The sequence below is a fragment of the Cyprinus carpio genome, chromosome B7, assembly GCF_018340385.1.
Source record: "Cyprinus carpio isolate SPL01 chromosome B7, ASM1834038v1, whole genome shotgun sequence".
Classification (NCBI taxonomy): Eukaryota; Metazoa; Chordata; class Actinopteri; order Cypriniformes; family Cyprinidae; genus Cyprinus; species Cyprinus carpio.
In genome coordinates this window covers 37,763,191-37,787,933 of record NC_056603.1, presented here as the reverse complement: position 1 = coordinate 37,787,933, position 24,743 = coordinate 37,763,191, and the positions used below count along the sequence as shown (strand labels likewise).

The 24,743-nt window shown below is 37.1% G+C and overlaps 2 protein-coding genes and 1 pseudogene across 2 annotated transcripts; 1 reads left to right on the top strand and 2 right to left on the bottom strand.

The window, feature by feature from the left end:
* Positions 1-381: 381 nt before the first annotated feature.
* Positions 382-7,733, top strand: LOC122138030 (annotated as a pseudogene).
* Positions 7,734-14,860: 7,127 nt separating this feature from the next.
* On the bottom strand, positions 14,861-17,381 carry LOC122133995 (protein LTO1 homolog). The gene is made up of 5 exons (XM_042728521.1): positions 17,202-17,381; positions 16,959-17,064; positions 15,866-15,936; positions 15,657-15,774; positions 14,861-15,535 (listed from the first exon to the last, which is right to left on the bottom strand). Exons 1-5 carry the CDS (start codon positions 17,258-17,260, stop codon positions 15,464-15,466), a joined length of 426 nt encoding a protein of 141 aa, XP_042584455.1. The 5' UTR covers positions 17,261-17,381; the 3' UTR covers positions 14,861-15,463.
* A 1,306-nt stretch (positions 17,382-18,687) lies between these two features.
* Positions 18,688-21,768, bottom strand: LOC109079029 (fibroblast growth factor 19-like). Its single transcript, XM_042728520.1, has 3 exons — positions 21,471-21,768; positions 20,505-20,608; positions 18,688-19,481 (listed from the first exon to the last, which is right to left on the bottom strand). Exons 1-3 carry the CDS (start codon positions 21,670-21,672, stop codon positions 19,155-19,157), a joined length of 633 nt encoding a protein of 210 aa, XP_042584454.1. The 5' UTR covers positions 21,673-21,768; the 3' UTR covers positions 18,688-19,154.
* Between the last annotated feature and the right edge of the window lie 2,975 nt (positions 21,769-24,743).

The window sequence follows — 24,743 nt, the reverse complement described above, 5'->3', positions numbered from 1 at the left end:
TCTCAATGCGACGGTGCAGGGCACCTTGATTTGGGCTATTATACCGCCCCCTACCAATATTACTTCACCAATACACATCTTCAGACCCTTTTACCCATTCTTTCCAGCCCCGAAAACCCACAACACTAGCAGCTTGCCCCTTGCACCCCCACCCTAGCCTACCCCCCACCGATTCTCCTTGGTCACTCGTCACCCGGCATAGGACCTCCTATTTCCCTACTGCTGAAGAAAGGAGCCAAAGCTCGAGAGAAGACAGTTCTTTAAGATTGATCCTCCGCCCTGAGCAGACAGCCTCTCGCTCTCTCACAGGCTCGCTGCTGCTTTGATCTTCCCTTAACAACAGTCACGTCATAGGGGAGGTTTTGTCAAGCGGAGCTGCAGCGAGAGTTTAAGAGGGTTTCAGCAGAGGCAGCAAAGCATCCACGGGACCAGTGTCCGAGACGAGATCCAGTTTTCTTTCTTTTTGTCACCGCTAAACCTCGGGCACCGCTGAAGACATGGAACACCAGTTGTTTTGCTGTGAAGTGGATACCATTAGAAGAGCTTACCAAGATAGCAACCTGTTGAATGACCGAGTTTTACAGACAATGCTCAAAGCAGAGGAAATCTATCTTCCATCACCAAATTATTTCAAGTGTGTTCAGAAAGAAATTGTACCTAAAATGAGGAAAATCGTCGCCACATGGATGCTCGAGGTTTGTTTTGGATAATAGCTGTCTTTTTGTATTAGCTGCACAAGTTTGCCTCATGATGTGCTCTTGCTCTTTGGACCCCAAGAACTGTTTAATAAATGTAAACATGTTTAAATGTAACTTGAGCTCTTCAGCAATGTTATCCATCCAAGAACTATCACACGGAAATATGCTGTCCGAATATTATTAGTGATTTTTTTGTTGCGTAAAAATAATGTTATATTACGAAAGTAATATCAATCCTACACCTGGGAAGTTTTCCGTGGTTTCCGCTATCGCATTTTTATTTAAATCGATTATTTTTCCCCGTTCATATGTTTCGTTTCTTATTAATCTAAAGAAAATATAAATGAATTTAGATTTTATTTCAATTTAATACCAATGTACACGTATGCATTCTCACTCGTGCCAGTAGCCTATTATACGCCATCTTTGTTGTCGTTTGCTTAAGTTTTTTATATCTCTAAATTCTAAAATGGAAACATTATTGACATCACTTGCGTAAAGACGCTTACTAGTTGTGCTTTAAATCACAGTTATAATTCAAACCTCATTTTTGCAAGAAAACGTAATATTTGTATCTTAAAAGTTTTGTTTCTGTTTGCCATACACCTCCTGCACGACGGTCTAAAAATATAATATTTTTTAAGTTTCTAAATTCCATATCGTAATATAAACGGTCGGATTATATTTCCCATCGAATGATTTGGATTTACAGATGTTTAACATTAGATTTAATGCTTTGGAATAATTTATATTAATTTTTGAAACACCCGCTTCTCGCAAATGTCGCATGCTTCTCTTTGTATGTTGGGGCTTTAGAATTCAATTCATTTCGCATCGTTTTTGTCACTGAATTCGAAAGATTTTGCTTTTATCCAATAAAGCATGCGTTACCCAACATTTACATGTGTTTTAAGTCGAGCGAAACAATTTTCGTATATTTTTAAATATTTTTTGAAAAGATGACGAACTAGAAAATTGTTTCCTGAACCTAGCTTGGACGCCACCTTTTTGCTTCGGAAAGCAACGACCGCTAACATCAGCAGCAAATTGCAATATTAATACTTTGTCCGATGCTTTAAATTTATATTGACTAAATGATTAAGTACTCTTTTTTACCGTTCGCAAAAGTCTCTTTTGTAACTTAACCCTTTCTAGTGCAAACGCACGACTCAGCAGATGCTAAACACGTGGGGCGACTCCATAAGATGAAAGCATAGCAAAAAATATATAGCCTATATTTCACTTCGTTTATTTAATTCATTTTCACCCAAATATTAGTTTATTTCGATTCTTACCGCATATTTAGAGGGGAAAGCAGCCAATTATTCGAGATCTTTGTTTTATTATATGTACTTTGTTTTATTTAAAGGTCTGCGAAGAGCAGAAATGCGAAGAGGAAGTCTTTCCGCTGGCTATGAACTACCTGGACAGATTTTTTTTCTGTGGAGCCCACCAAAAAGACCAGATTACAGCTGTTAGGAGCAACTTGTATGTTTTTGGCCTCTAAAATGAAAGAGACTGTGCCATTAACAGCAGAGAAGTTGTGCATATACACGGACAACTCCGTCCGTCCCAGCGAATTATTGGTAATTATTCAACACTTCATAATTATACAGCTTGATGCTGCTTTCTTATATTACATAACTTAAGTCAATTAAAGTCATGCAAGTAAAGTAATTTTGCTCAAAGATGTGTACCTACGTGAATGTCTTGGATAAAAAAAAATCTTTACCAGATACATAGGCTAATTGGATTTGTCTACACATGTAAAGCCACCCCTCAGACATAAATATAAACGCGCATGTTACAAACTTCTTTGTACTTTTTATGTGTCCGCTAATTGAATGTAGGCCTTGCTTGACTGTGTAATTAATCGACATCTCCATCTAGCGGTCAAAGAGTGTAAAATCGGATATGGAAAATGCTCCTTTATGTAAACTTGGGCCTTTTTATATCTCCCTCGCAGCAAATGGAACTGCTGGCGCTAAATAAACTGAAGTGGGATCTGGCCTCAGTGACACCACATGATTTCATTGAACACTTCCTCGCCAAACTGCCTATACATCAGAGCTCCAAGCAGATACTACGCAAGCACGCCCAGACGTTTTGTGGCCCTCTGTGCAACAGGTATGTTTAACTGTTTGTGTTTAGTTTTTACTTTGTGCATATTTATTAATGTAAGAGTATTTGCCTTGGTATAAATATTGCTGACCAAGCAAAAGTATTGAGGGCTTTGTAATGAAACATGCATTGAAGAACCTCCCCTTACCTCACCCAGTTCTTTGCTATCAGGCGAACTTCTTTATTGCAATGGAAAGAGCCATCTCGCTTGTCCTAATTCCTCACTCGCAGTTATTGTAAACCAGTGTGGGCCTCTGCAAGAGAGAGGAAGTCTGTTTCCTTTTGTGGTGATTGCTGTGACTGCACCATGGCTCCTGAGAAGCCCTGCCTGCTTCACAACACCACTGCTATGCACGCAGTGCATGTGAATCAAAAAGAGGAAGCTGTTTTCTGACATTTTTCTTGTGAAAAGGGCTTCGTAACCTGATATTTTCCTATGTCTAGACATCTTGATGTCCAGGTTTCTTTGATTGAGAGCATGTGCTCAGAAGTTAGGCTGCAAATCCACTTTTTTTTGCCCATACACATCATTATCGCGAAACCTACAGCAGTCAGTTTATCACCTGCCAGAATAAGCCAGTAATGCTTCAGGAGGGAGCTACTCCGGTATATTCCCCACTCACATTTACATGGTGGGTATCACCACAGCTCGCTCCCCTTTTATGTTTATGACCAGCATTTCTTTGGGAAGTAGCCTGGGATCTCAGCCAGGGAGAGTGTGGTTGGTTGGATACTGGGAAGGGGGTGGGCGCTGGTGAATGAAATGAATGAGCTGGGGTGAAGGCTCGCCGTGCCTTTATGCTCAATTTGTCTTGACAATTGCCCTCTCGTCTCTGAGCTAGCAATGTTAGATGACTTCCTATAAGAAAGGCAGTTGTATTTCTCTGTTCGCCATGTGTGGGCGAAGCTCAAAGTGAGAGTATAAGGGAAAGAGGCGGCATTGATTATATAAGCTCCGCTTATTGTCCGTTCAAGTTCTGAACGCACCGGAGCCATTTTGAGCTAGATGTGTTTTATGAAGTAGGAGATTGTAATATCTTGAAAACCCTAAGATGCATGATTTATGGGATGTTTTGGGAATGAGAAGGCTGCAGTAGGGGGTAGCTGGCCCAGGACCTACAGCAAAGTCCTCTGCCTCCCCCCAAAGGCTTTGAGCCCTGCCGCAGAATGGTGTCGGGCCTCAAATGTCACGGACTGTCCCCTACCAACCCTGCTCTCATTATAGTTTAGTCATGCTATGCTTCATTATGAGCTCAATCCCAAACTCTAGCTTCTGATCCAATATTGCCCATTTTATTCCTCTTATTCTTTGGGCCACTTACTTTTTTGGTGTCTTTTTTGAGAATTTCCTGAGATCTAACCACGGTACGTTTGTTGTTTTCAGATGTCAACTTCATCGCAAGCCCTCCATCCATGATTGCGGCCGGCAGCGTTGCAGCAGCAGTGCAGGGGTTGTACCTCAAAAGCAGCGACAGTTGCCTCTCGTCCCAGAACCTCACCAACTTCCTCTCACAAGTCATCAGAAGCGACCCTGTAAGTGTTCCAACTTCCGTACTGTATATCACTACAGAAGACCCGATATGTCGTTGTCATTGTTGCTAATCTCCCTGTTTCTCTCCAAAGGACTGTCTGCGATCGTGTCAGGAACAGATCGAGTCCCTGCTGGAATCTAGTCTCAGACAAGCTCAGCAGCACAACATCTCCACAGAGACCAAAAGAGTGGAGGAGGACGTGGACATCTCTTGCACTCCCACAGACGTCAGAGACATTAATATCTGAACGGATCGCTATTCATCTTGTGTGCGATGAATCTCTTCATCTTTGTTTTCTGTTGGGTATGGGCTTTGGCCAAAGGCTTCATGGGACAAATGGAAAACGGGCTCACACCTGCACCCCACCATCCGACCAATACCTCGACAACTTGCCCCTCAGCGTGTCCTAACAGTTGACTGCTGAGCGGCATCCCCTGTGGTTTTGACGATTGGGCTATCACTGGCCAGGACCACCAGTGGAGCACAGGGAATGAAAGGAAATCTCAATTCTGTCCTTCGGCCCCCCCTCTATGTCCCAAGTCAAAAATAAAACAAGCGAAAAATGATATAGGCTATCTAGGATTTTAAAATTGTATAAACGACAACAGTAGTTGTGACTTGCCCTGACTTGTCGCTGAAAAGACAACGCTGGGTATTTTTATTTCAAGTGTGTCAGAAACTATTTTTGAAAGAGAAGAGACGTTATTTGTATCTTCGATTTCTTTCTCTCATAGATAGTACCTTGTTACACTTGCTACGAGTGCTCCTTGCTTTTTCTGCAACCTAGCCATGTAAATATATCCCCGCTTGCTATGCCTTTAGTCACTTTATTATAATTCCTAGACAGATCCCCTAACAAGATTCTCTTCTCTTCCAAAATGGTTTATGTAACCTTAGTATATTTTTTACGCATGTATTTTTGTTATGATCTAGAAGGCTGTGGATTGCCAGGGGCTGAGGTTCTAACTTGAGGCCAGACGGAAACATTTCTTCGAATCGTTGCCTTCACTGCCATTAATAATGTATAACGTCATCACTGCCATGACACAATAAGCTTATGTTGTACCTGCTCCCCGGCTGAGCTTGCAGTGTGGTCCACAGTCTGCTTTTTTGTTTAGATTCATGTATTATCTAAAACCATTCCATTTAAAAAAGAAAAAAAAAGCACTTTCAGTCCGTCGTTTAAGGCTGGCTTTTAGAAGAAAAAAAAAAAAAGAAAGAAATTGTTAAAACAATGAGGGGGAACATGGAATGGAGGACGGAGCAGGTCTCTTTATCTATGGTGTAAGTGGTCTGTATAAGAGAAAGGAGAAGAGGGGGACATTGAGAAGATATTTGCTCACTGAAGGCTTAAACTGAAGCCCGCGGTGTAGTTTTAATGGCTACGAGATCCTCTTGTCAGAACGGATGGATGCTAGGGAATGTTTAAGGTGCGATCCAACAGAACGCACGTAGAGCGGTAGAAACACTACGATGTTAAATCAAAGATTAAGAACTATTTATTTTTTCAGTTCCCCTCTTAAGGCCAGTATGCACGAATGCCCAAGTGTACCTATGTTTGAAGTATGTATAATGACCCGCTAGTTGCTAACTCGTGACACCATAGTTAAAGTATTTTTCCGAGTTGATGTACTCTGGTCTAGATATTGTTAAAACAAAAGTTGTGGCTTAAAGTAGATTTTGCACAAACCCAGAGATGTCAGTTTGTCTTGTGGATCTCTGGAAGGGGAGGAAGATGAGGAGGAGAGATGGTAGAGGGAGGCAAAAAAAGGGTGATGGCTGGACATCAAAGAGTTAAAGCAGAACTGAGACTTTTGTACCGTGAGGAATAACTTAAGAGGAGAACCTGGGAGAAGACACTCCTCATATTTAGCTGCTATGGAGGGATTTCCAGCAAGTATGAAACTTTCAAATGGAAAACAACAAAAAAGAAAAAGACGCTTCTTTCTCTTGTCTTGTTTTGCTGCTATTTTTTGGTTTGTTTATATGAAATGTCAATACAATGCCATGTAATAGGTTTTAATTTTCTCATAGAAAATTATGATATTATTGACAACTTTGGTTCTTTTGGTAGGTTTTTTTTTTTTTTTATGTGATCAATTTTTGTTAATGTGATTTCTACGCTATGCTATTCCCAAAACAAAGAAAAAAAAAATTAATAAATAAAAAAGCAGATGAAAAAATAGTCAAATGTTCCTGTTATACCCACAATACCTCAAACTACAGTGATTTAGCATTGATTTAGTCTGGGATTTTTCTTTAGTGCTATTTTTATGTTATTTTATTTTATTTTATTGTTTTTTGGTTTATACCATGCCTGTTAGTCCTGTTGTAAAATGCAAATGAACATGTTAATCATCCTACTGGGTCCTGATGCGAGCGAGTAGAAAGCACATTGAATGGAATTGGTGCCATAAACTCTTTTGAGATTTTTTTTTTTTTTTTTTTTTTAGCTTGTTTCATTAAAGGAGACTATATACCCACTTAAGCCTCTACTAGCCCATCTTGATGAGTTTATGAAGCTTTTATTTGAAAAATGACACCGTTATACTGCCATGTGTACTTACAAAGCCATAGTTTAACACAGTGCAGATATTCATGTATAAGTGGCTGCCTGTCTTCTTCTGAATACAAGAGACCTGGCATGTCCACATCAACCCGTTGTCTTAATAAATGCTACGCAGCTTCAATCAGCAGTGGTGATTCCCTTCATCTTCTTTTTTTTTTGCATAAACCCATGAAATTTGTATCCTTGTAAAGATCCATATATTCAGTGCTTGTGGGATGTTTTGCTTGGTTGTTTACTTCACTCCCTTTAGCCTTTGACATGGTGCTGCTATGTGTTTGCATTGAGTCTAGAAATGATTTGCTGAAAGAGATGCGGCGATAAGCTAGGAATGATGGAAGAAGTGATTCAGGACCCAGGGGACACAGATTTTTTTATCCTCTGTAGTATCAGGAATCTATTTTACCTCAAGGTGGAAATGAAAATACAACTGAATGATTAAAACTAGCTTGTATATTGATACACACACCTAGAGTCTGTCATGCAATCGAGGAAAAGAGACTGCGGAGGTCCCGAGCTTTTCTCTTGAATGTGTTTAGGGGAAACTGAGAAATGATTGACTGCATCCTCCCATCCCCACACCATAAAAGCTTGGCTTTATGTCTTGATTCTGTTGTAAACAAACCTGTAGTGTCTTTTAGTTCAATATGGCATTCATTCCCAAGGATCAAAGTGTGTTGATCCTGAAATACCACGTCATGGTTTGATTTTTGTTTTGTTTTATTGTTCACAAACCGGTCACTGGTCTGAAATGCACAATTTTGCTGACCCATCTTAGACATGAGGTTAACTAGAATAAAACTTGAGCTTCAAAAACCACTTGTCTTGTGTGATTTGTATTTTTATTGTGCTCGCACAGCTTATAAAGTGTTAAAAAAATGAAAATTCTGCCATTTCCTTAACCTATTTCAAACCTGTAAGAAAAGTCATTTTTGAAAATATCTGTTTTTATGTCAATACAATTACATACCTTCAATGTCTATCATTTTAAGTCAAACATTTTTTTTTTTTTTAATATACTAACAATTTTCTGAATTAAAAATGCAAGGGAAAAAGCGTACACAAGAAGCATTGAATATTAAAGTTCCCTAATTCATCTGAGTTCATCTATGGCACATGTAAAACTATAAAATTAAGTGCTAAAATGTGAAATACATTAGCAATTGCTTAGTAAGGGGCGACTTGGGCACATGCCTCCAAAAAAGAGCAGCTGAAAACAGGTTGTTCTTGTTTTTGCTTAAAAACTTTTAGATTCACTAAATATTAATTAAGCAGGAAGCTGAAGATATGTCTGATGTGTACAGCTAAAACAGATTCTGAAAATAACATTTTCAGAGGAAGTGAATGTTGAACTTTGCTGAGGTGAGAAAGGATTGGTCTGTTGAGTAAATAAACGCTGTTCTCTCATGTATCAAGCAGGTGATACCCTTCTTTTATTGTCAGAGTATTATCTGGCATCCCCAACAGACAGTCTTTTGATGTTCTGTTTTGAAACACACTGCAGACAGGCCAGCAGGCATCATTCAGGAGACTGCAAGAAAGAAAGAACTCAGACTATTTCACGCACCTTCGCTACCGACTGAGGTTTGAGATAATACTGTCTTTGGCTTTTGGCATTTCAGTGTCTGCAGTTTCAGAGCAAGAAGCAACATTGCTCCCCTCATACACACTATTCCAAAAGCTAAAGTGCTAAGGTTTGCCTTTCCAAGATCTGACATACAAAAACTGAACTCTGTTCACATGTGAAAAGTGCATAGGTAATGTATGTCTTGATAAAAATGATAGAGATAAGTTAAATGACTTCTAAGGTCAGTGTTACAACTTTTTAAACTCTACTTTTGAGCATTTAACTTTTAAAAGTTCCACTAAGCACTGGAACAAACAAGTAGTGTGCTTTTAATCAAAGTATAGGCATAAAGATGATATAGAATTCATAGAGTTGTCCCAAAAAGTATTTGGAAACTTATGACCAATGTATGAACGTCATTTTGCATTCAGTAACAAAAAAATAAACCAGATGGCATCAGGAAACAAATTAATCTAGAGATTGTCAAAACTAACTTTTTGTGTATTAACCAACCATAGTGCCAAGGTGATTTTAGAAGATGTATTAAATATGGCTCCTGGAGGGTCAAGGTCTTGAAGAATTTTGCTATAACCCTAAGTAAACACACCCAAACCAGCTAGTCTAGGTCTTCAGGATTACTACAAACTTCTGGTCAGCTAGACTGGAGCTAAACAGTGACTCAATTCAAAACTGTGCACTAGAATACAACTCTTACATTTATGTATTTGGCAGACACTTTTATCCAAAGCAACTTACACTGCATTCAAGGTACACATTTTATTAGTTCTTGGTTTTCTCTGGGAACTGAAGATATAACCTTGGCGTTATGGGCATGCTCTATTGTTCGAGCTACAGGAAAGCTTACGCATACTATTTTTACCATGTCTTCATATGGCAGAAAGAAGAGTATTATGCTAGAATGTTAATGTGAATTCAGACTCTCTTTAAGTTCAGTCAGGTGTCCAAGCAGAGAGATCACATTTATAGTTCATTATAACTGTGAACGTGTTTCAACATTTGACCACTATGACTGCATCTTAAATCGCATACTCTCTGAATAAGTACTTTTTTTGTACAAATAGGCCTAATTATTAGACCATTAAAAAGTACATTTTATGTAGTATAAATATTTGTGGTATGAATGTAATCCAGATGTACTACATTCATTACATTGACATGTGACCTACCAGTGATTCACTGCCATTCACAAATCCTCTCCTGTGATATGATGGGATACACACTTCAGAATCTCACCGGAAATAGTAGGTCATACAGAGACTTGTTGCCTACTGTTTTATGAATACTGTCAACTCTGTTCATATAGGCTGCTGTTACAATTTAGTAGGGTAATGTGTGATGATTTCAGATGCGACCAAAGTGACATAATTTTTGCCTTTAATTAATTAATTAATTTGAAACCTAACAAATATCTTTCCTTTTTTTTTATTTTTTGGCTTGAAAAGTGCACTTCTGCTGTCTTTCTTTACAATAAATGTAAAGGTTTGATTCATCCAATAAGACAACACTCTTAAAGGGATAGATCACTAAAAAAATAAAATTCTGTCATCATCAATTCACTTTCCAAGCCTATATGGAATTTATTTCTTCTGCAGAACACACACACACACACAAATTATTTTGACGAATGGTTACTGCTGACTTCCATGTTTGAATGAACAAAAACAAAACTATCCTACAGGTTTGGACTGACATGAGGGTGATTATTTGATGACAGAATTTCCATTTTTGTGTGAACTATTTCTTTAAGTCCTAACAGAGTGATTACAGGTGTCATTGGTAATTGTATTAAACTACATTGTTAATACAGATGAAATATTAAAGGGGCCGTGAACTGCCTTTGTTTTTTTGTTGAATGTTTTTTTTTTATTATTTGTCCTGTTCTCTGAGGTCCACTGATAATGTTATCAATATTTATTTATAAGTAATAAGCTTTTTTCTGTCCTGTTTTTGACTCACTCATCAGAACGCTCTGTTTGAATAGGCATGGTGGATTGTAGACTCTGAAGTAAATGCCCACCATAAAAAAAGCTATTCACACTTGTGTGTTGCGACATTACTGTCGAATCCAATATAGTCAGCACAGCATTGTCTTTCAGTTTCAATATTTTGGAAAATCCTGCGTTGAATTTTGCTTTGTTTATAAAATAATCTGCAGTAAAAATCTGCAGTAAAATTAAGCAAACAAAAGACCGAGTTCTTACTGACATGGTCGGGAACTGATCTTCTTCAGCGGAGGCGGTGTTTAGCCGCACTATTACATCATAAAGTGGCACACTCCACAAGCTGTTGTTTTGGCAGACTGGCTTCAAAATAAGCTGTTTTTAGACTAACAAGAAAGTTTTGAGTTCTGAAACTTACAGGATGTTTTTATAGCACAATAACCTCTCATATTTCAAAAGATTAAGGGAATTTTGGTTTCTCAGTTCGTGACCCCTTTAATAAATTATGTAATGTGAATGGGAGTTTCCTGCTTTTGTCCTGTTAAGATTCATAGATAAGCTGCAAGTTAGTTTTTGATTAATTTTATTAGGAAAATAATTACCACTTTTACAAAAATGATTATTTTGACCAAATACAGTGAGGAAAATATTTATTTGATCCCCCGCTGATTTTGTATATTTACCAACTCACAAAGAAATGAACGGTCTGTAATTTTTATGGTAGGTTTATTTTAACAGATAGAGACTGTTAAAAATCCAGAAAGAAAAACACAATATATAAAGGTTAGAAACTGATTTGCATTTCAGTGAGTGAAATAAGTATTTGATCCCCTATCAACCAGCAAGAATTCTGGCTCCCACAGATTGGTTACGTGTCCATGTGGAACACAGATTAGTCCTGTCACTTTAAGAAGTCACTCCTAATGTCAGCTCATTAGGCGTATAAAAGACACCTGGCCACACAATCTGTATCTTCCATTCCAACCTCTCCCAGCACCATAGGCAAGACCAAAGAGCTGTCAAAGGATGTCAAAGACAAGATTGTAGATCTTGGCTTGAATGGGCTATAAGACCATCAGCAAGAAGCTCGGTGAGAAGGAGACAACTGTTGGTGCGATTATTCAGATATGGAAGAAATACAAAACAACCATTGATCGGCCTCAGTCTGGAGCTCCGTTCAAGATCTCACCTCATGGGGTAAGGATGATCATGAGAAAGCTGAGGGATCAGCCCTGAACTACAAGGGAGGAGCTTGTTAATGATCTTAAGGCAGTTGGGACCACAGTCACCAAGCAAAACATTGGTAACACACTACGCCGCGATGGACAGAAATCCTGCAGCGCCCGCTCAAGAAGGCACATGCACAGGCCCGTTTAAAGTTTGCCAGTGAACATCTAAATGATTCAGAGAAGGCTTGGGAGAAAGTGCTCTGGCCAAAATTGATCTCTTTGGCATTAACTTAACTCGCCATGTTTGGAGGGAGAAAAATGCTGACTATGACCCCAAGAACACCATCCTACAGTCAAGGTGAAAGCATTATGCATTGGGGCTGTTTTTCTGCTAAGGGTAAGGAGATGACTTAACGGCACTGAGGGGCAAATGGACAGGGCCATGTACTGTAAAATTTTGAACGAGAACCGCCTTCCCTCAGCCAGAACACTGAAGATGGGTCATGGATGGGTCTTCCAGCCTGACCTGAAACATACTGCCAAGGCAACAAAGGAGTGGCACATTAGAGGCACATTAAGGTCATGGAGTGTCCTAGCCAGACTCCAGACCTCGATCCTATAGAAAATCTGTGGAGGGAGCTGAAACTTCAAGTTGCCAAATGACAGCCAAGAAACCTTAAATATTTAGAGTGGATCAAAATCTCTCCTGAGATGTGTGCAAACCTGGTGACCAACTACAAAAAACGTCTTACTGTACCTCTGTGCTTGCCAAGGGTTTCTGCGCCAAGTACTAAGTCATGTTTTGCTTGGGGATCAAATACTTATTTCCCTCACTGAAATGCAAATCAATTGTATTTTTTTGGTTGATATTCTGTCCCTTATGTTAAAATAAGCCTACTATAAAAATTACAGACGCTTCATTTCTGGGCAAGTGGGCAAACTTACAAAATCAGCAGGGGATCAAATAAATATTTTCCTACAATGACTCTGATCTGTGTTACATAAATATGACTGTGAAGATTCAGTTTGTCAGTTGAGATCACTACATCAGAACTGAAATATTATATCAGTGTATACAATATATGACTGCTAGCCAAAACTCAACCAGCCTCCCTCATGACCACATGCTGCCCCCCCCCCACCTCTACCCCTTCATCTGAGTGAAGTGGTTGAACCTTTCTTGTCTGTGCTGTGAATAGGAATTGCGCATTTATCATCCACATCATGAACCATGCGAGGAAGCAAGCAGCTCAATGCTGAGATTGGAGCTCGTGTGTGTGTGTGTGTGTGTGAGGGAAAGAGTGGGGGGTATGAGGCACCAAGGCAAAAAAGGGAGATACTATGCCACCATTCAACTTGAGGCCTTTTTTTCAAGTGCCCGTCGGTTGCATTTGTCACGTCCTCCTTTCATGTCACCACTCGCCACCTGCTCCCGAAATTCCTGAACATTTTCTGAAACCTTCCAGCGTCCTGCTTCATTTTCTCGGCCTCCCTCCCTTTCGCTGGCCCCATCCACTCTGTTCCACAAGTGAAAGGAAACCAAAGAAACATTGCTCCTCTAACTCTCTTTCACAGACTCAGCCCTCTGTCTTACACCCCCCAAGTTCATGTTCTTCTGTTCTGCATTTGGAATAAGTCTCCCCCTCACTCTCTCGCTCACACACACAATATCTGAGAAAGATGATGTATCATTTATGGATCAAACAAATAACAAAGAGACACCTGACTCTACTGCCACGTGCCTCATGGACTTTAACTATGAGATCACAATATGAAAACATTAAAGGGATAATTCACCCAAAAATGAACCATCTGTCATCATTTACTCAGCCTCGCGCTGATCAAACCCTGTGTGACTGACTTTCTTTTGAAGATAAAAACATCCAATTTAAATGAGAATTGAAAGTCAGTAGGATCCAGTGTTGCTTCAACCCCAAAATATCTTCTTTCATACAGGTTTGGAATGACAGAGGATGAGTAATTGATGACAGAATTGAAATCTCTGTATGATACAATTTCTTGAACATAATATACAGTGGCACCAAAAGTATTTATAAAAATAAATCATGTTATTCCATACTGATTGACTTTCTTCTAGAAAAGAAAATGTTTAAATGAAAAAAATGTGTTTTATCCAGACAATGAAATTCAAATTTAATCTGATGTTGTTTCAACACTCAAAATATCTTCTTTTGTATAGGGTTTGAATGACCTTTGCATGAGTAAATGATGATACCCCCCCTTTTTTGGGGGGATTATTTCTTTAACATCTTGAAACTTGAACCACAATTAAAATTGCATCAGAATCCTTCATTGTATAGATTGCCAAAATATCAAACAAGATGGGTTTATTTTAAAGAACAGCATAAGATGATAAACCAATAGATCATTTTAACTAATTTTGTTATTTTCTAATGATATTCATTTCCCATTACTGTATAATATATGTAGTTCTGGCTTCCTTTCAATCCCTCAACCAAACTTTGTATGACTCCACCAGCACAAAATGACCGATGTAGCGGCTGACTGGAGGTCTTCAGGGAAGAGCAGGGTTTTATCTGTCAGGGCCTCAGAAGGTGCCGCCAACAGGCCTAGTGTTTACCTGCTGCTGCCCACATCGTAGACCAGCTGCCATCTCTAGAAACACCCTCTAATATGCTGCCAACTCCTGTCTGCCTGAATTCTGATCTGCACCTCAGACTTCAAATGTGAAGGGAGCGGAACAAAACCAGAGTACGTCGCACAGCCCCCTGGCCTCTCGCACTGGCCCCACTTCAGCATTGTTGCAGCCACAGCAACTGTCCCCATTCTGGGCCCAGTAGAGAGGAGGAAAACTATCCGTCAGGAGACTCTGCTGACCACCCAGGAAACAGCACTGAGGAACCCAGGAGAGGAATTTCTTAGGATTCAGGGCTGGTTAGCCAAGACTAACTAGGGGAAAAATGGGACTTCTCCAAATGGCAGATGTGTAATGTCTCTCACTCTCTAGCTCCAAATTATTTAATAAAATATCTAATAGATGTATAATAAACTGAAATAAAGCACAAACAACATGCAACATCAACATGTATTATAAAAATATTTTGAAAATATCATTATTATCATTAACAATAAAATAACTAGAAAAATCATAATTTAGACAGCTACACATCAACATAATGAATGTACATTTATCTTATTCTGAAATGTCTTTTATTATAGACATGGACTTAACAATAAAGCATTTGAAGAGTCATAAACTGTATGTAAAGTGTAAACGTAAAACCTTTATTGGAATCTGTCTGTGCTGCTTATATCCAGTTAAACACTGATTTTACAAGAAACAATCCTGCAGTCCTTGCAGTTTACCAGCAGGCGGTGCCACCTGACGGCAAAAACCTTTCTCCCAATTTCACCACAAGATGGCGTTCATAGTCATCTTCTTTGTAGAAATCCACACACAGAAGGGTTAAAATTGTTTTAAAAAAAAAAACCTCTTGGGAGAAGGAATATTCTTATGAGGACAGTGGCTTTGGCTTGTCTTGTATATTAAATTAACTCATATCACTGCCATTGCTATTTCGCCCCTCTTGATCTCACTTTAAAACCCTCAAACACCCAAGAATAGCACTCAAATTCTTCCAATCAGTGTTTTCTAGAATTCAGTTTAAAGAGCTGTTCCAGAACCCAGAATTCTGCATTACGTGTCCAGAGTGAGAGTGATAACGGTCCTCTCTTATACACACGGCAGGTGAACACCACAAACCCCTTCATCAGGACTGTCTGTCTGCAGAGGATCATCATGGCGTGCTCACAGGAGGACTGGAGGCGCTCTGAGCTTGCCACGGCTGCTGTAAGGCCCCTGCCATCTTAGAAGGACATTCCTGTTGATCCTCTTACATATTCTTTAAAGTCTGTTGCCACGTTCAGTAAAGAGCACACCTGGAGAGGTGAAATGTGTTAGGCAGGGAGAATTTTGTTGATTAAAAGTAAAAATAACCAATTAGAAACAGTCAGCTTGCATTTTAACAAAGAGATGATGGGGCATGTTTGATGACATTACCTGTCTAAACTTGGCACGCACCCTTTCCATGTCCTCTTGAAGCTTTTCATACTGAGGGTCCTCATATGGAAAGTTTTGGATCACTCCAATCAGAGATTCCATAGCCTTCAGCCTTTTTCTACAAGTAGGGAGAAATTTATGATCTTACTATCTAATAATCTTACTACTACTGATGAAAAGCAGTGTTTGTAATGTGTTAATGAACATGCCTTGCTTTCACATCACTGCTGTTTTGAAGGAGACATTTCCATGCAAGGGCAAATCCATAATAAAAAGAAACCTGAAAAAAAAAAAAAAAAACCAGAAGATCAGATCTTTCGTGCATTTACATAGTTTAAATAGCTTACTAAAAGTAAATATTACACTTATATGTGTAATGTATGAAACTGTAGGCTATATATGCGACCCTGGACCACAAAACCAGTCTTAAGTTGCACGGGTACATTTGTCGCAATAGCCAACAATACATTGTATGGGTCAAAATTATTGATTTTTTTGTTTTTGTTTTTTGCTGGGGGTTTTTTATACACAAAAAATCATTAGGGTGTTATGTAATGTTCTGTGATATTTTGTAAATTTCCTACCATAAATATATCAAAACTTAATTTTTGATAAGTACTATGCATTGCTAAGAACTTCATTTGGACAAATTTAAAGGCGATTTTCTCAATATTTCGATTTTTTTTTTTTTTTTTTTTTTTTGCACCCTCAGATTCCAGATGTTCAAACAGTTGTATCTCAGCCAAATACTGTCCTATCCTAACAAACCACACATCAATGGAAAGCTTAATTCAGCTTTCAGTTTATGTAATCTTAATTTTAAAAAAATAATGACCCTTATTACTGGTTTTGTGTTTCAGGTTATTCCTGTACACACTTTTCATTATTTATATGTTTCTCAATTATTTTAAAAACAATAACAGACAGAGAAAACAAACGAAATAATAACTACAATTTATAATATAATAGTATTAGTAGTAATAATAATAATACAATTAATAATAATAATAATAATAAATGCTGCTTAAAATGATTTAAATGGATTTATGCATGATGAAAGTGCTGTTATTAATGTGAACTGCGTGTTCAGACGTGAGGCCCCAGGATTTGGAAGTCATTGTAAAAACACAACAGCAAAACCTGACACTGCTTTTCCAGAAAGCTAACGTTACTCCTGACATTATTCAAACAGAATCATTATAAACTCCAGCCATCTGAAAAGATTTTAGACGTGCTGTGAAGACAAGACACGGCTATCGTTCTAATGTTAAACCAGATTAATGGAAATGAATCAGGCATTACCTCTGCACCGAGTTTGGCTCCGTGTAGCAGCCCGTGGTTCCTGCCCTCGAAGGTTCCCTGACGAGTCCCCTCCTCAAACCCTTCCTGATACCCTTCATCACGAAACCTGAAACAAGAGGGACGTTATGAGACAGTCACTGAACTAACGTTAAACACACACTGAACTACTGAGAGAGAAAAGATTAAAAAAAAAAACTCATGTGACGAATACGTGTACGTGTATAAATCACGCGCTGATTTTACCTGTCATCAGCCATGATAATGGAGTCAAATAAATCATCACCGTCGGACACAAAAGCCATTTTACAATAAAATGATTTGTTTTCTATCCCGAAGTTTTCGCTGATGGACACTAGCTTCCGGAATCGTTCTTCTTCGTTGCAGTTGGGCTGATGTTAACACGATGCGCCAGGACCACCACAGCGCCTCTTCTGGAAGGGAGAGTAAACCGAAGCAAGTTTCAATTTTATGCTCGATCAAAATAAAGTGAAATGTCACATTTGTTATAAACTGAAAGAACGACTTTATCTTGAATTTTAAGGCAGAACATGTCATTCAATCATACTTACATGTTTCATTTACCTTCGTTTTAACTTTATTTACATTCAGAGCTACACCGAGGACAAAATCCCTCTTTTTTCAGGTGTCATAATTCAACAGGTAAGATTTCCGTTTTCTTACTCCTCGTTAATTGTGAATAAATAGTTATTCTTGTCATACTGTGAAAATTAACTTTTCTGATTGAGTGTTTTTGGGACATGCTAGGTGGTGCCACAAGGTTGTTAACACTGCTGCAATAGGTGGCCCCATGTTAACTGAACTGATTATGAGACAAATATCTACCAGCACCTTGGAAATGATTAGAGCATAACGTCACAAAACTACAAAACTGCCACAGTATTATGTTTACATTCACATTCATACATTCATACATATATATATATATATATATATATATATATATATATATATATATATATATATATATATATATATATATATATATATACATATATAAATATATATATATATATATATATATATATATATATATATATATATATATATATATATACATTCACAAGGGTATAAAATGTGTCACTATACTAAATGTAATGTCTAATTTCACAAATAAAAATGAGTGATTTGTAAACTGTACCTGGCATGGCTTTTCAAGCATTGCTCCTTGTCTTCAACTTTAATTTTAGAAAATGCATTTGTATGTTTTTATTCATTTAACTGTGCAAAAAACAAAAACAAAAAAACATTTATTTCTAAAACTATTCATTGCTTTACTTCTATACTTTGCTTGCTTACAGAAGACACCACATATGGGCTCAGTCCATAATCTTAAGGTTGAGTTTGAATGAAGCTCTATATTACATATAACATTATCTCAAAATGCAACTAAATACTATGACAGTAGAGGGAGCCACAATTTTACAAAAACGTTTTTTGTTATTCAAGGGTATCATGCAAGCACATGCTGTATATTCTGCTGTTTTTGAGGCCCACACATATGTACAATACATCAGTTTTTTGTGGAAGTACCATGCAGTCAACAATATCAAGAATAAAATATCTAGTCAGTTTTTAGTTTTTTTTTTTTTTGGTTCTGGCAATGAAAGATGAACAGCTGCTGCTTATATTTAAAAATGAACCACTTCTGTCATATCAGTTGTGATTTTCTGTAGATTTTGTCCACGGGAATTTAAGAAAACTATGTAACCACATTTAGCATGTCATTTATTTCAAAAGTAATTTAACCATTATGTCCTCTTTCAGAAAAAACAAATAGTTCTATATTTATGAAATACTAAAAAAAAAGGGTAAACAAAATATGTTTTTACAGTGCATTCTAAATTATGCTGATATATACTGTATTAACTAAAGTTTTAAACAATAATTAAACAGCAGGGTCGTCACAAACACATGGAAAAATAAATAAATTCAAGCTGAACCATTATGGTTGCTCTTATAACGATCTTCAACATTTGGAGTGATTTTGTTTTGTTTCCAGTCTCTAACACTACATTTGTCCAGTGACTGTATCCAGTGTGCAGGTTGCTTTCACTGGACTTTTTCTGAAAGTCTGGCCCTGTGCCCTGTTTCATAGCAGGACTGATTTTATACAGTCTTCAGTTTCTTGACCTCTGGGTCGTTTCCTTAGAACATTCACAAGTGATTATTTAGTCCTCATCTTTTGTTGAAACTGGGACTCTGGATCACAATTTGAGAGATCTTTCCAAAAGGGTCTATGCTGTCTATTTCAAGGCCCAACTGATGGTCCTGTTCAGGGTCAGCAGAAAAACGCTGCTCCCCTGAAAGGTGGTTGGTAGGTTCCTGAGAAAGTTTGTTGACCATGGGCAGGAACTGGGATGCAGCATTCCCGTCGTTACTGTTCAACTTGCTTTTTGCACCACCCAAATTCACAAGGGCTCCATGTTTGCTTGAGATGTAGATGTTGTAGCCATCTGGCATGATGTGTTCCAAAAAAGAGCAGTCCTCCTTAGTGTAAGTGTGCTGCAAAACAAAAGCAACAGCATGAGAACTCACAAATTTATGCAAAGAACCACAATATGGATATCTCATCAGCCTGCCCTGCCCTGCATGTGTTTTAAGTTTTTTGATAGCTCTTTGCTCTCCACATGGAGAGGTCAAGGTTGTTATTGCTGTTTCTTTTCAATGAGGGTTTTAGCTATGCAAACATACCCCGCCGTGGGCAAAGGTTGATGCAATGACACCACTCAAATCAGCGTATTTGGACATTTATGTGAGAATCATTTTTGTATGTTGTTCTGGTCAATCAAGTAAATTGAGCAGTGAAGTACTCCCAAAGTCATATTTGCACTATTCATAATTTGTGATCAGTTGTTTTAATTGGCTTGGCAGCTGTTATAAATATCAGTTCAGTATCTAAGAGTGAAGGACAGATTTCTAGGACATCTACTCAAACGTTTATTCATTTCTGAGTTATATGCATGCTGATGACTGTTGTTTCTCCTGTCCGAAAATAATGTTCTTGGTTATAACGTCAGATGGGAGTAATGAACCCATGACCAGAACATAATGTCAATAAAGCTAGATGTCTGTGGCGAAATCGGCTTGTCTACGCTTCCGCAGTCATAAAGGACATTGTGAGGTGACCTTAGCACAGCAAGGTTATCTCTGATGAATGTGTGTAGCTTGTATTATGATTGGTGGCAGAGTGCCAAAGTTCCACTCTCTAAGAATTAAATTATTGCAATAAGTATGTCACTGTTCTAAAAAGAGTTTTAGAAAGTGTCCAAACTTGTGGCCTCAGTTGACCTCTTTCAGTAAGACAATATTGGCTACCTGAACTCTACTGTTTTTGAAAAAATGGGCATTATCTTATGATCAGGAATCTAAATGCACCTGCAAATACCCCTAAACCCTCAACACAAGTATTTCAGTTAACAGGGTTCTTCAGGTAGATATGATTCTCAATAGAATTGCTAATACAAATAGGAGAGAAGACAAATTTATAAGATTGTACATTCTATTGCTTCCGATTGTCAAACCTACCGATCCATACAGTTTTCCCACTCTGTCCATGCAGAGAAATCTGGTGCTTGCAACACCTTTAATGGCAACACAGCCCGTATCCACAGGTCGTATCTCAACCAAACCTTTAGGAAACAAAACACGGTTTTTATTGAAGGCAATAACAATAAAGATTGTTATTTTGTTTACTCTGAAATTAAAATCTCTCAAATCTTCATTTAAACATTATCGGTCGGAAAATGTCTCACAAATACGGGTTTGTATTTGTACATTTAACTTCCAATCGCAATTCTAGGCTTAATATTTGCATCAAATTGCGTAGCACCGAAAAAAAGCATAGTGCATGTTGCAGAATAATATAATGATGCATGACATCCACCAGTGAGGTAGTGAGTCAAAATAATAATAATAACAATAACTATAATAATAATAGTGCAATTCATAGAAAAGGTGACTTAAGTTCACTCTTTCTAAAATAATAATAATAATAATAATTTTATAAAGTTTAAAGTCAAACATGTTTAGGTGGTGTTACTGCAGATAGGCTAATAAAGAAAAAAAAGTCTAATTGAAAAGCTGAAAATCGGTCATAATCGTGCATTAGGCTATTATATCTAAATAATAATAATAATAATAATAATAATAATAATAATAATAATAATAATAAACTACAATATTTATTTATCTTTTCAGAACGAAAACCATAAATCAGAAAGAACATAATGATTCAATTGTGCACCCACGTGCTGTTTTACTTGATGGTTACACCACTTGACATTTTTGTATAGGCCTAGCCTATGTTTAATACACATATTTGAAATCAATATACATTTCAAAAATACACTTCTAAGAAATCGATACGTGTTTTAAATTGTATTTTAAAAGATTTTCCCTCTTTATCATCTTGGACGTCCTTATTTGCCATTGACCCATATACGTGAAGCGCTGAGATAAGCTTAGTAACTACATGACATGACTGTCACTTACTGTCCGAACTTTGCAAGTACGATCCGCTTATTTTCCCGTCTGGGTTTATTTGCAGATGTAAACCGTGTCTGGCTGCATACAGATGTCGGAGCCGGACTGCTTCTCCCCAGTCATTTGCCAAATGTGGACCAGAGTCACGCAACGGGACGCTCTCCACGCCGATGCTACTTCCACAAACAGTGACAAAGAGTAAGAGGAGCATTATTAACTTGTATCTGTAGTAAATATAGGCTGTCTAGTTCTGATGTGAATCCTGCACACTCTGTCTCCTTTGTATTGCTCTGTTTTGGCCCAAGCTCTGCAACTGGCCTTTTAAATTGTCCTCTTATCAGATCAATCGATAAGCATTTCCCCTCTTTGGCAGTTCTGCGAACAGGGCAACACACCCCCACTGGACATCCAACAGACGATGAAGACAGAATAAATTATCAACAACAAATTTTATCCTGCTATTGTTTTATTATAATGCATACTCCGATTAATTTGAACATTTTCTCTCAGAGAGGCATTTCGAGGAGTCAGTGTCAGTCGAAGTGCATTTTTGAATTTTGTTCTATAAAACTTCATATTATAGTTACATTTTTCATATCCATGTAAGAAAGTTTAGAACAGTTGAGAACTATCAAAATAATTTAAATGAATCGTTCTAAAATAATAATAATAATAATAATAATAATAATAATAATAATAATAATAATAATAATAATAATAATAATAATAACATTGCTGATGAACTGGATCAAATATTAATGATACGTTGGGAAAAAAAGCTCACTTTTAAGATGTTACAAAATAGCATGGCAGATTACTTTCTCTCTCTCTCTCTCTCTCTCTCTCTCTCTCTCTCTCTCTCTCTCTCTCTCTCTCTCTCTCTCAAAAAAATTAATTCAATGCATTTAGCCTAGTGTTGTTTTTTTATTTTTATTTTTTTTATTATTACTTTTTAGGAATTTTTGCGTTTTGAAGATTGCATTTGCATTTTTAACGTAGGCTATTCTTGAATAATTCGAGGTGGGGGGGGGGGGATATTCACAGGGTCAATTCGGAAAAACCCTGTGCATCTTTTTTAACATAACATGCGCACTCTGGAGTAGACTTAACCTATTATAACACATTTGCTCTGTTTTGTTAATTTATGTTTTGCATATTGTGTCTATTTTGTGAATTGCTGAGGCCCCTGGATTTACATGAAAGTTAAAGAATAATTTTGAATAAATATTCCCATTCATGTAAATGTTGAAAATGACCTATGTGCTTTTCATTGTAGACATGAGGTTGATCTTGCATTAAAAAATAAAAATCTTAATTGGGTTTACGGATATGTGACAGTATATCCCTGTGCAATATATTCTCACCAAACAGCCTTTGCAGGATTCTTGCAATTCCACCTTCCTGCAGTGATCGCTAGATGGCGCTCTGTAGTCGCCGCACTTTGGCAATTTTGCTGCTCCATACGATTTTTGGACTCGAATGACTAATTACAAAGAAGATTCAAATAAACGACATGTACTGAATGAAAAGGCATTCTTGACAATAATAAAAAAGTAGTTTTGATTCCTTGTCAGTTAAGAAGATCCATCAATATTGTTCAACATTGATTTCACTATGACTTGTGTTCAGCACACATAAACAATCCCAAGTGTTTACTAATTTAAATGATGGATAATATATATTTTGAAACAGGTAATATCAAGCAAAACCTAAACAAATCCGTTAATATCATACAAAACTTAAGAAATGAAATGAGAAATGAATGAATGGTTAATTTGTTCTGCTAAGTCACTAAGTTACCCTTAGAGTTTCCATCATCTCATCATTTGTGTGAAATTTATGTATTCATTATTATAAGTATTCAGTGATGTCACATCACTTTGAAAGCTTGGATTTGTGCTGTTTGTCAAAAATGTCCAGAGTCTGAATGCTGGCCTATGCTGTCATTCAGTTTGCTTCTAAAATATTCTGGTGCCTCTGAACAGAAACACTATAGTAATTACAGAGGAAATCCGTATTCACACACCAGTCCCACGTCATTCATTGGTCAGTCTGTATTATCTAATAATCACATTCATTCATGAAATTGTTCACTGGGCTGTGCAAGAAAATTATGTATAATTGATTATGTAATGCAGACGAGTAGATCAAAGGTCCTTGTCTGGATATATTTTGTAATACTTCCACATTGCCTCTTAATGAACTTTATTCTGAACAAGCAAACAAGGGATGTTAAATCATGACAGAAGTATTGTATATATGATAACCCTTAAAGAGAGGCTGCTAATGTTATTTTTGTGTCTCTCCTTCACTAATGTGCAGAGTTGTGCATTTTGAGCTACGTGGGGAGATCCCCTGTTAAGTAAACAAGGATAATTACATGTAGTGTTTACTTTTGGGTCAATGCTGCTTTATGACGCACATAAGAGTAAAATACTTATTGCTAGTGGTTTGCACACTTTGACCTCCTTCATTCCAGATGCCCCATTTATTGAAGTGAAAGCTCACCTAGAATGTAACAGTTCTAATGACAAGCAAAACTTGTCATAAATTCCCACAATATAGCTGGATTACATAATCAGAATTGTATTACTTATTAGATTATATTATGTTTTAAAATGCTACCGTTCAGTTACTTTTTTATTAATTAGATGGTTACTTAATATTCACAAACTGCCAATAAATTATTCATAATTAATTGATTCTCCCTAATTCATCTGTTTTATTTTTTACAACTTTCTTTGTTTGAAAGTCTTCAGTTTTGACTAGTCAGGCAGCTATACTTACACAGAAAATTGAGAGATCACACATCACAAACAAATAAAATGTTTCATAATTTTGTTTCTTTTTATATTTTAAATTATTTCTTTTAATTTAACACGTTTTAGGATTTTATTAATTATTATCTTCATCTTGTTGAAAACAAATATTTTTATATTATATCTTTATGGTTTAAGATTGCATTATTCAAAAGTGATAAATGATAGGTCGAAAGTAATCTAAAAGTAATTTGTGTCAATAATGGATTACAATTTGTACGTAATCTACCCAAAAGTATAGTTTATATACATTCAAGCTGTTCAGTGCTTTTGACATGTTCTGTGGAATATTTGTTTGTTTTTTTCTCAGTGATTGTTTAAATTTACTGAGAAAATTTGTGAATATATAAGAACTCTAAGTGTTCTTATATGAGTGTTCAAATAACACTCCAAGTGTTCAAATGTCTGTAAAACTACTACAAATCATTATACAATTGTTTAAAATTATTTAAAAACTATTGTG

What these genes read in the sequence shown, in the direction of transcription:
- LOC122133995 (XM_042728521.1), bottom strand. Translation starts at nt 17,260, where the DNA reads ATGGCTTTTGTGTCCGACGGTGATGATTTATTTGACTCCATTATCATG. An exon ending in GAGCCAAACTCGGTGCAGAG is followed by an intron (nt 15,937 to 16,958) that starts GTAATGCCTGAT and finishes TTTTTTTTTCAG; the next exon opens with GTTTCTTTTTATTATGGATT. An exon ending in AGCAGTGATGTGAAAGCAAG is followed by an intron (nt 15,775 to 15,865) that starts GCATGTTCATTA and finishes CCCTACTTGTAG; the next exon opens with AAAAAGGCTGAAGGCTATGG.
- LOC109079029 (XM_042728520.1), bottom strand. Translation starts at nt 21,672, where the DNA reads ATGCTCCTCTTACTCTTTGTCACTGTTTGTGGAAGTAGCATCGGCGTG. An exon ending in GTACTTGCAAAGTTCGGACA is followed by an intron (nt 20,609 to 21,470) that starts GTAAGTGACAGT and finishes TGTTTCCTAAAG; the next exon opens with GTTTGGTTGAGATACGACCT. An exon ending in TGGGAAAACTGTATGGATCG is followed by an intron (nt 19,482 to 20,504) that starts GTAGGTTTGACA and finishes TTTGTTTTGCAG; the next exon opens with CACACTTACACTAAGGAGGA.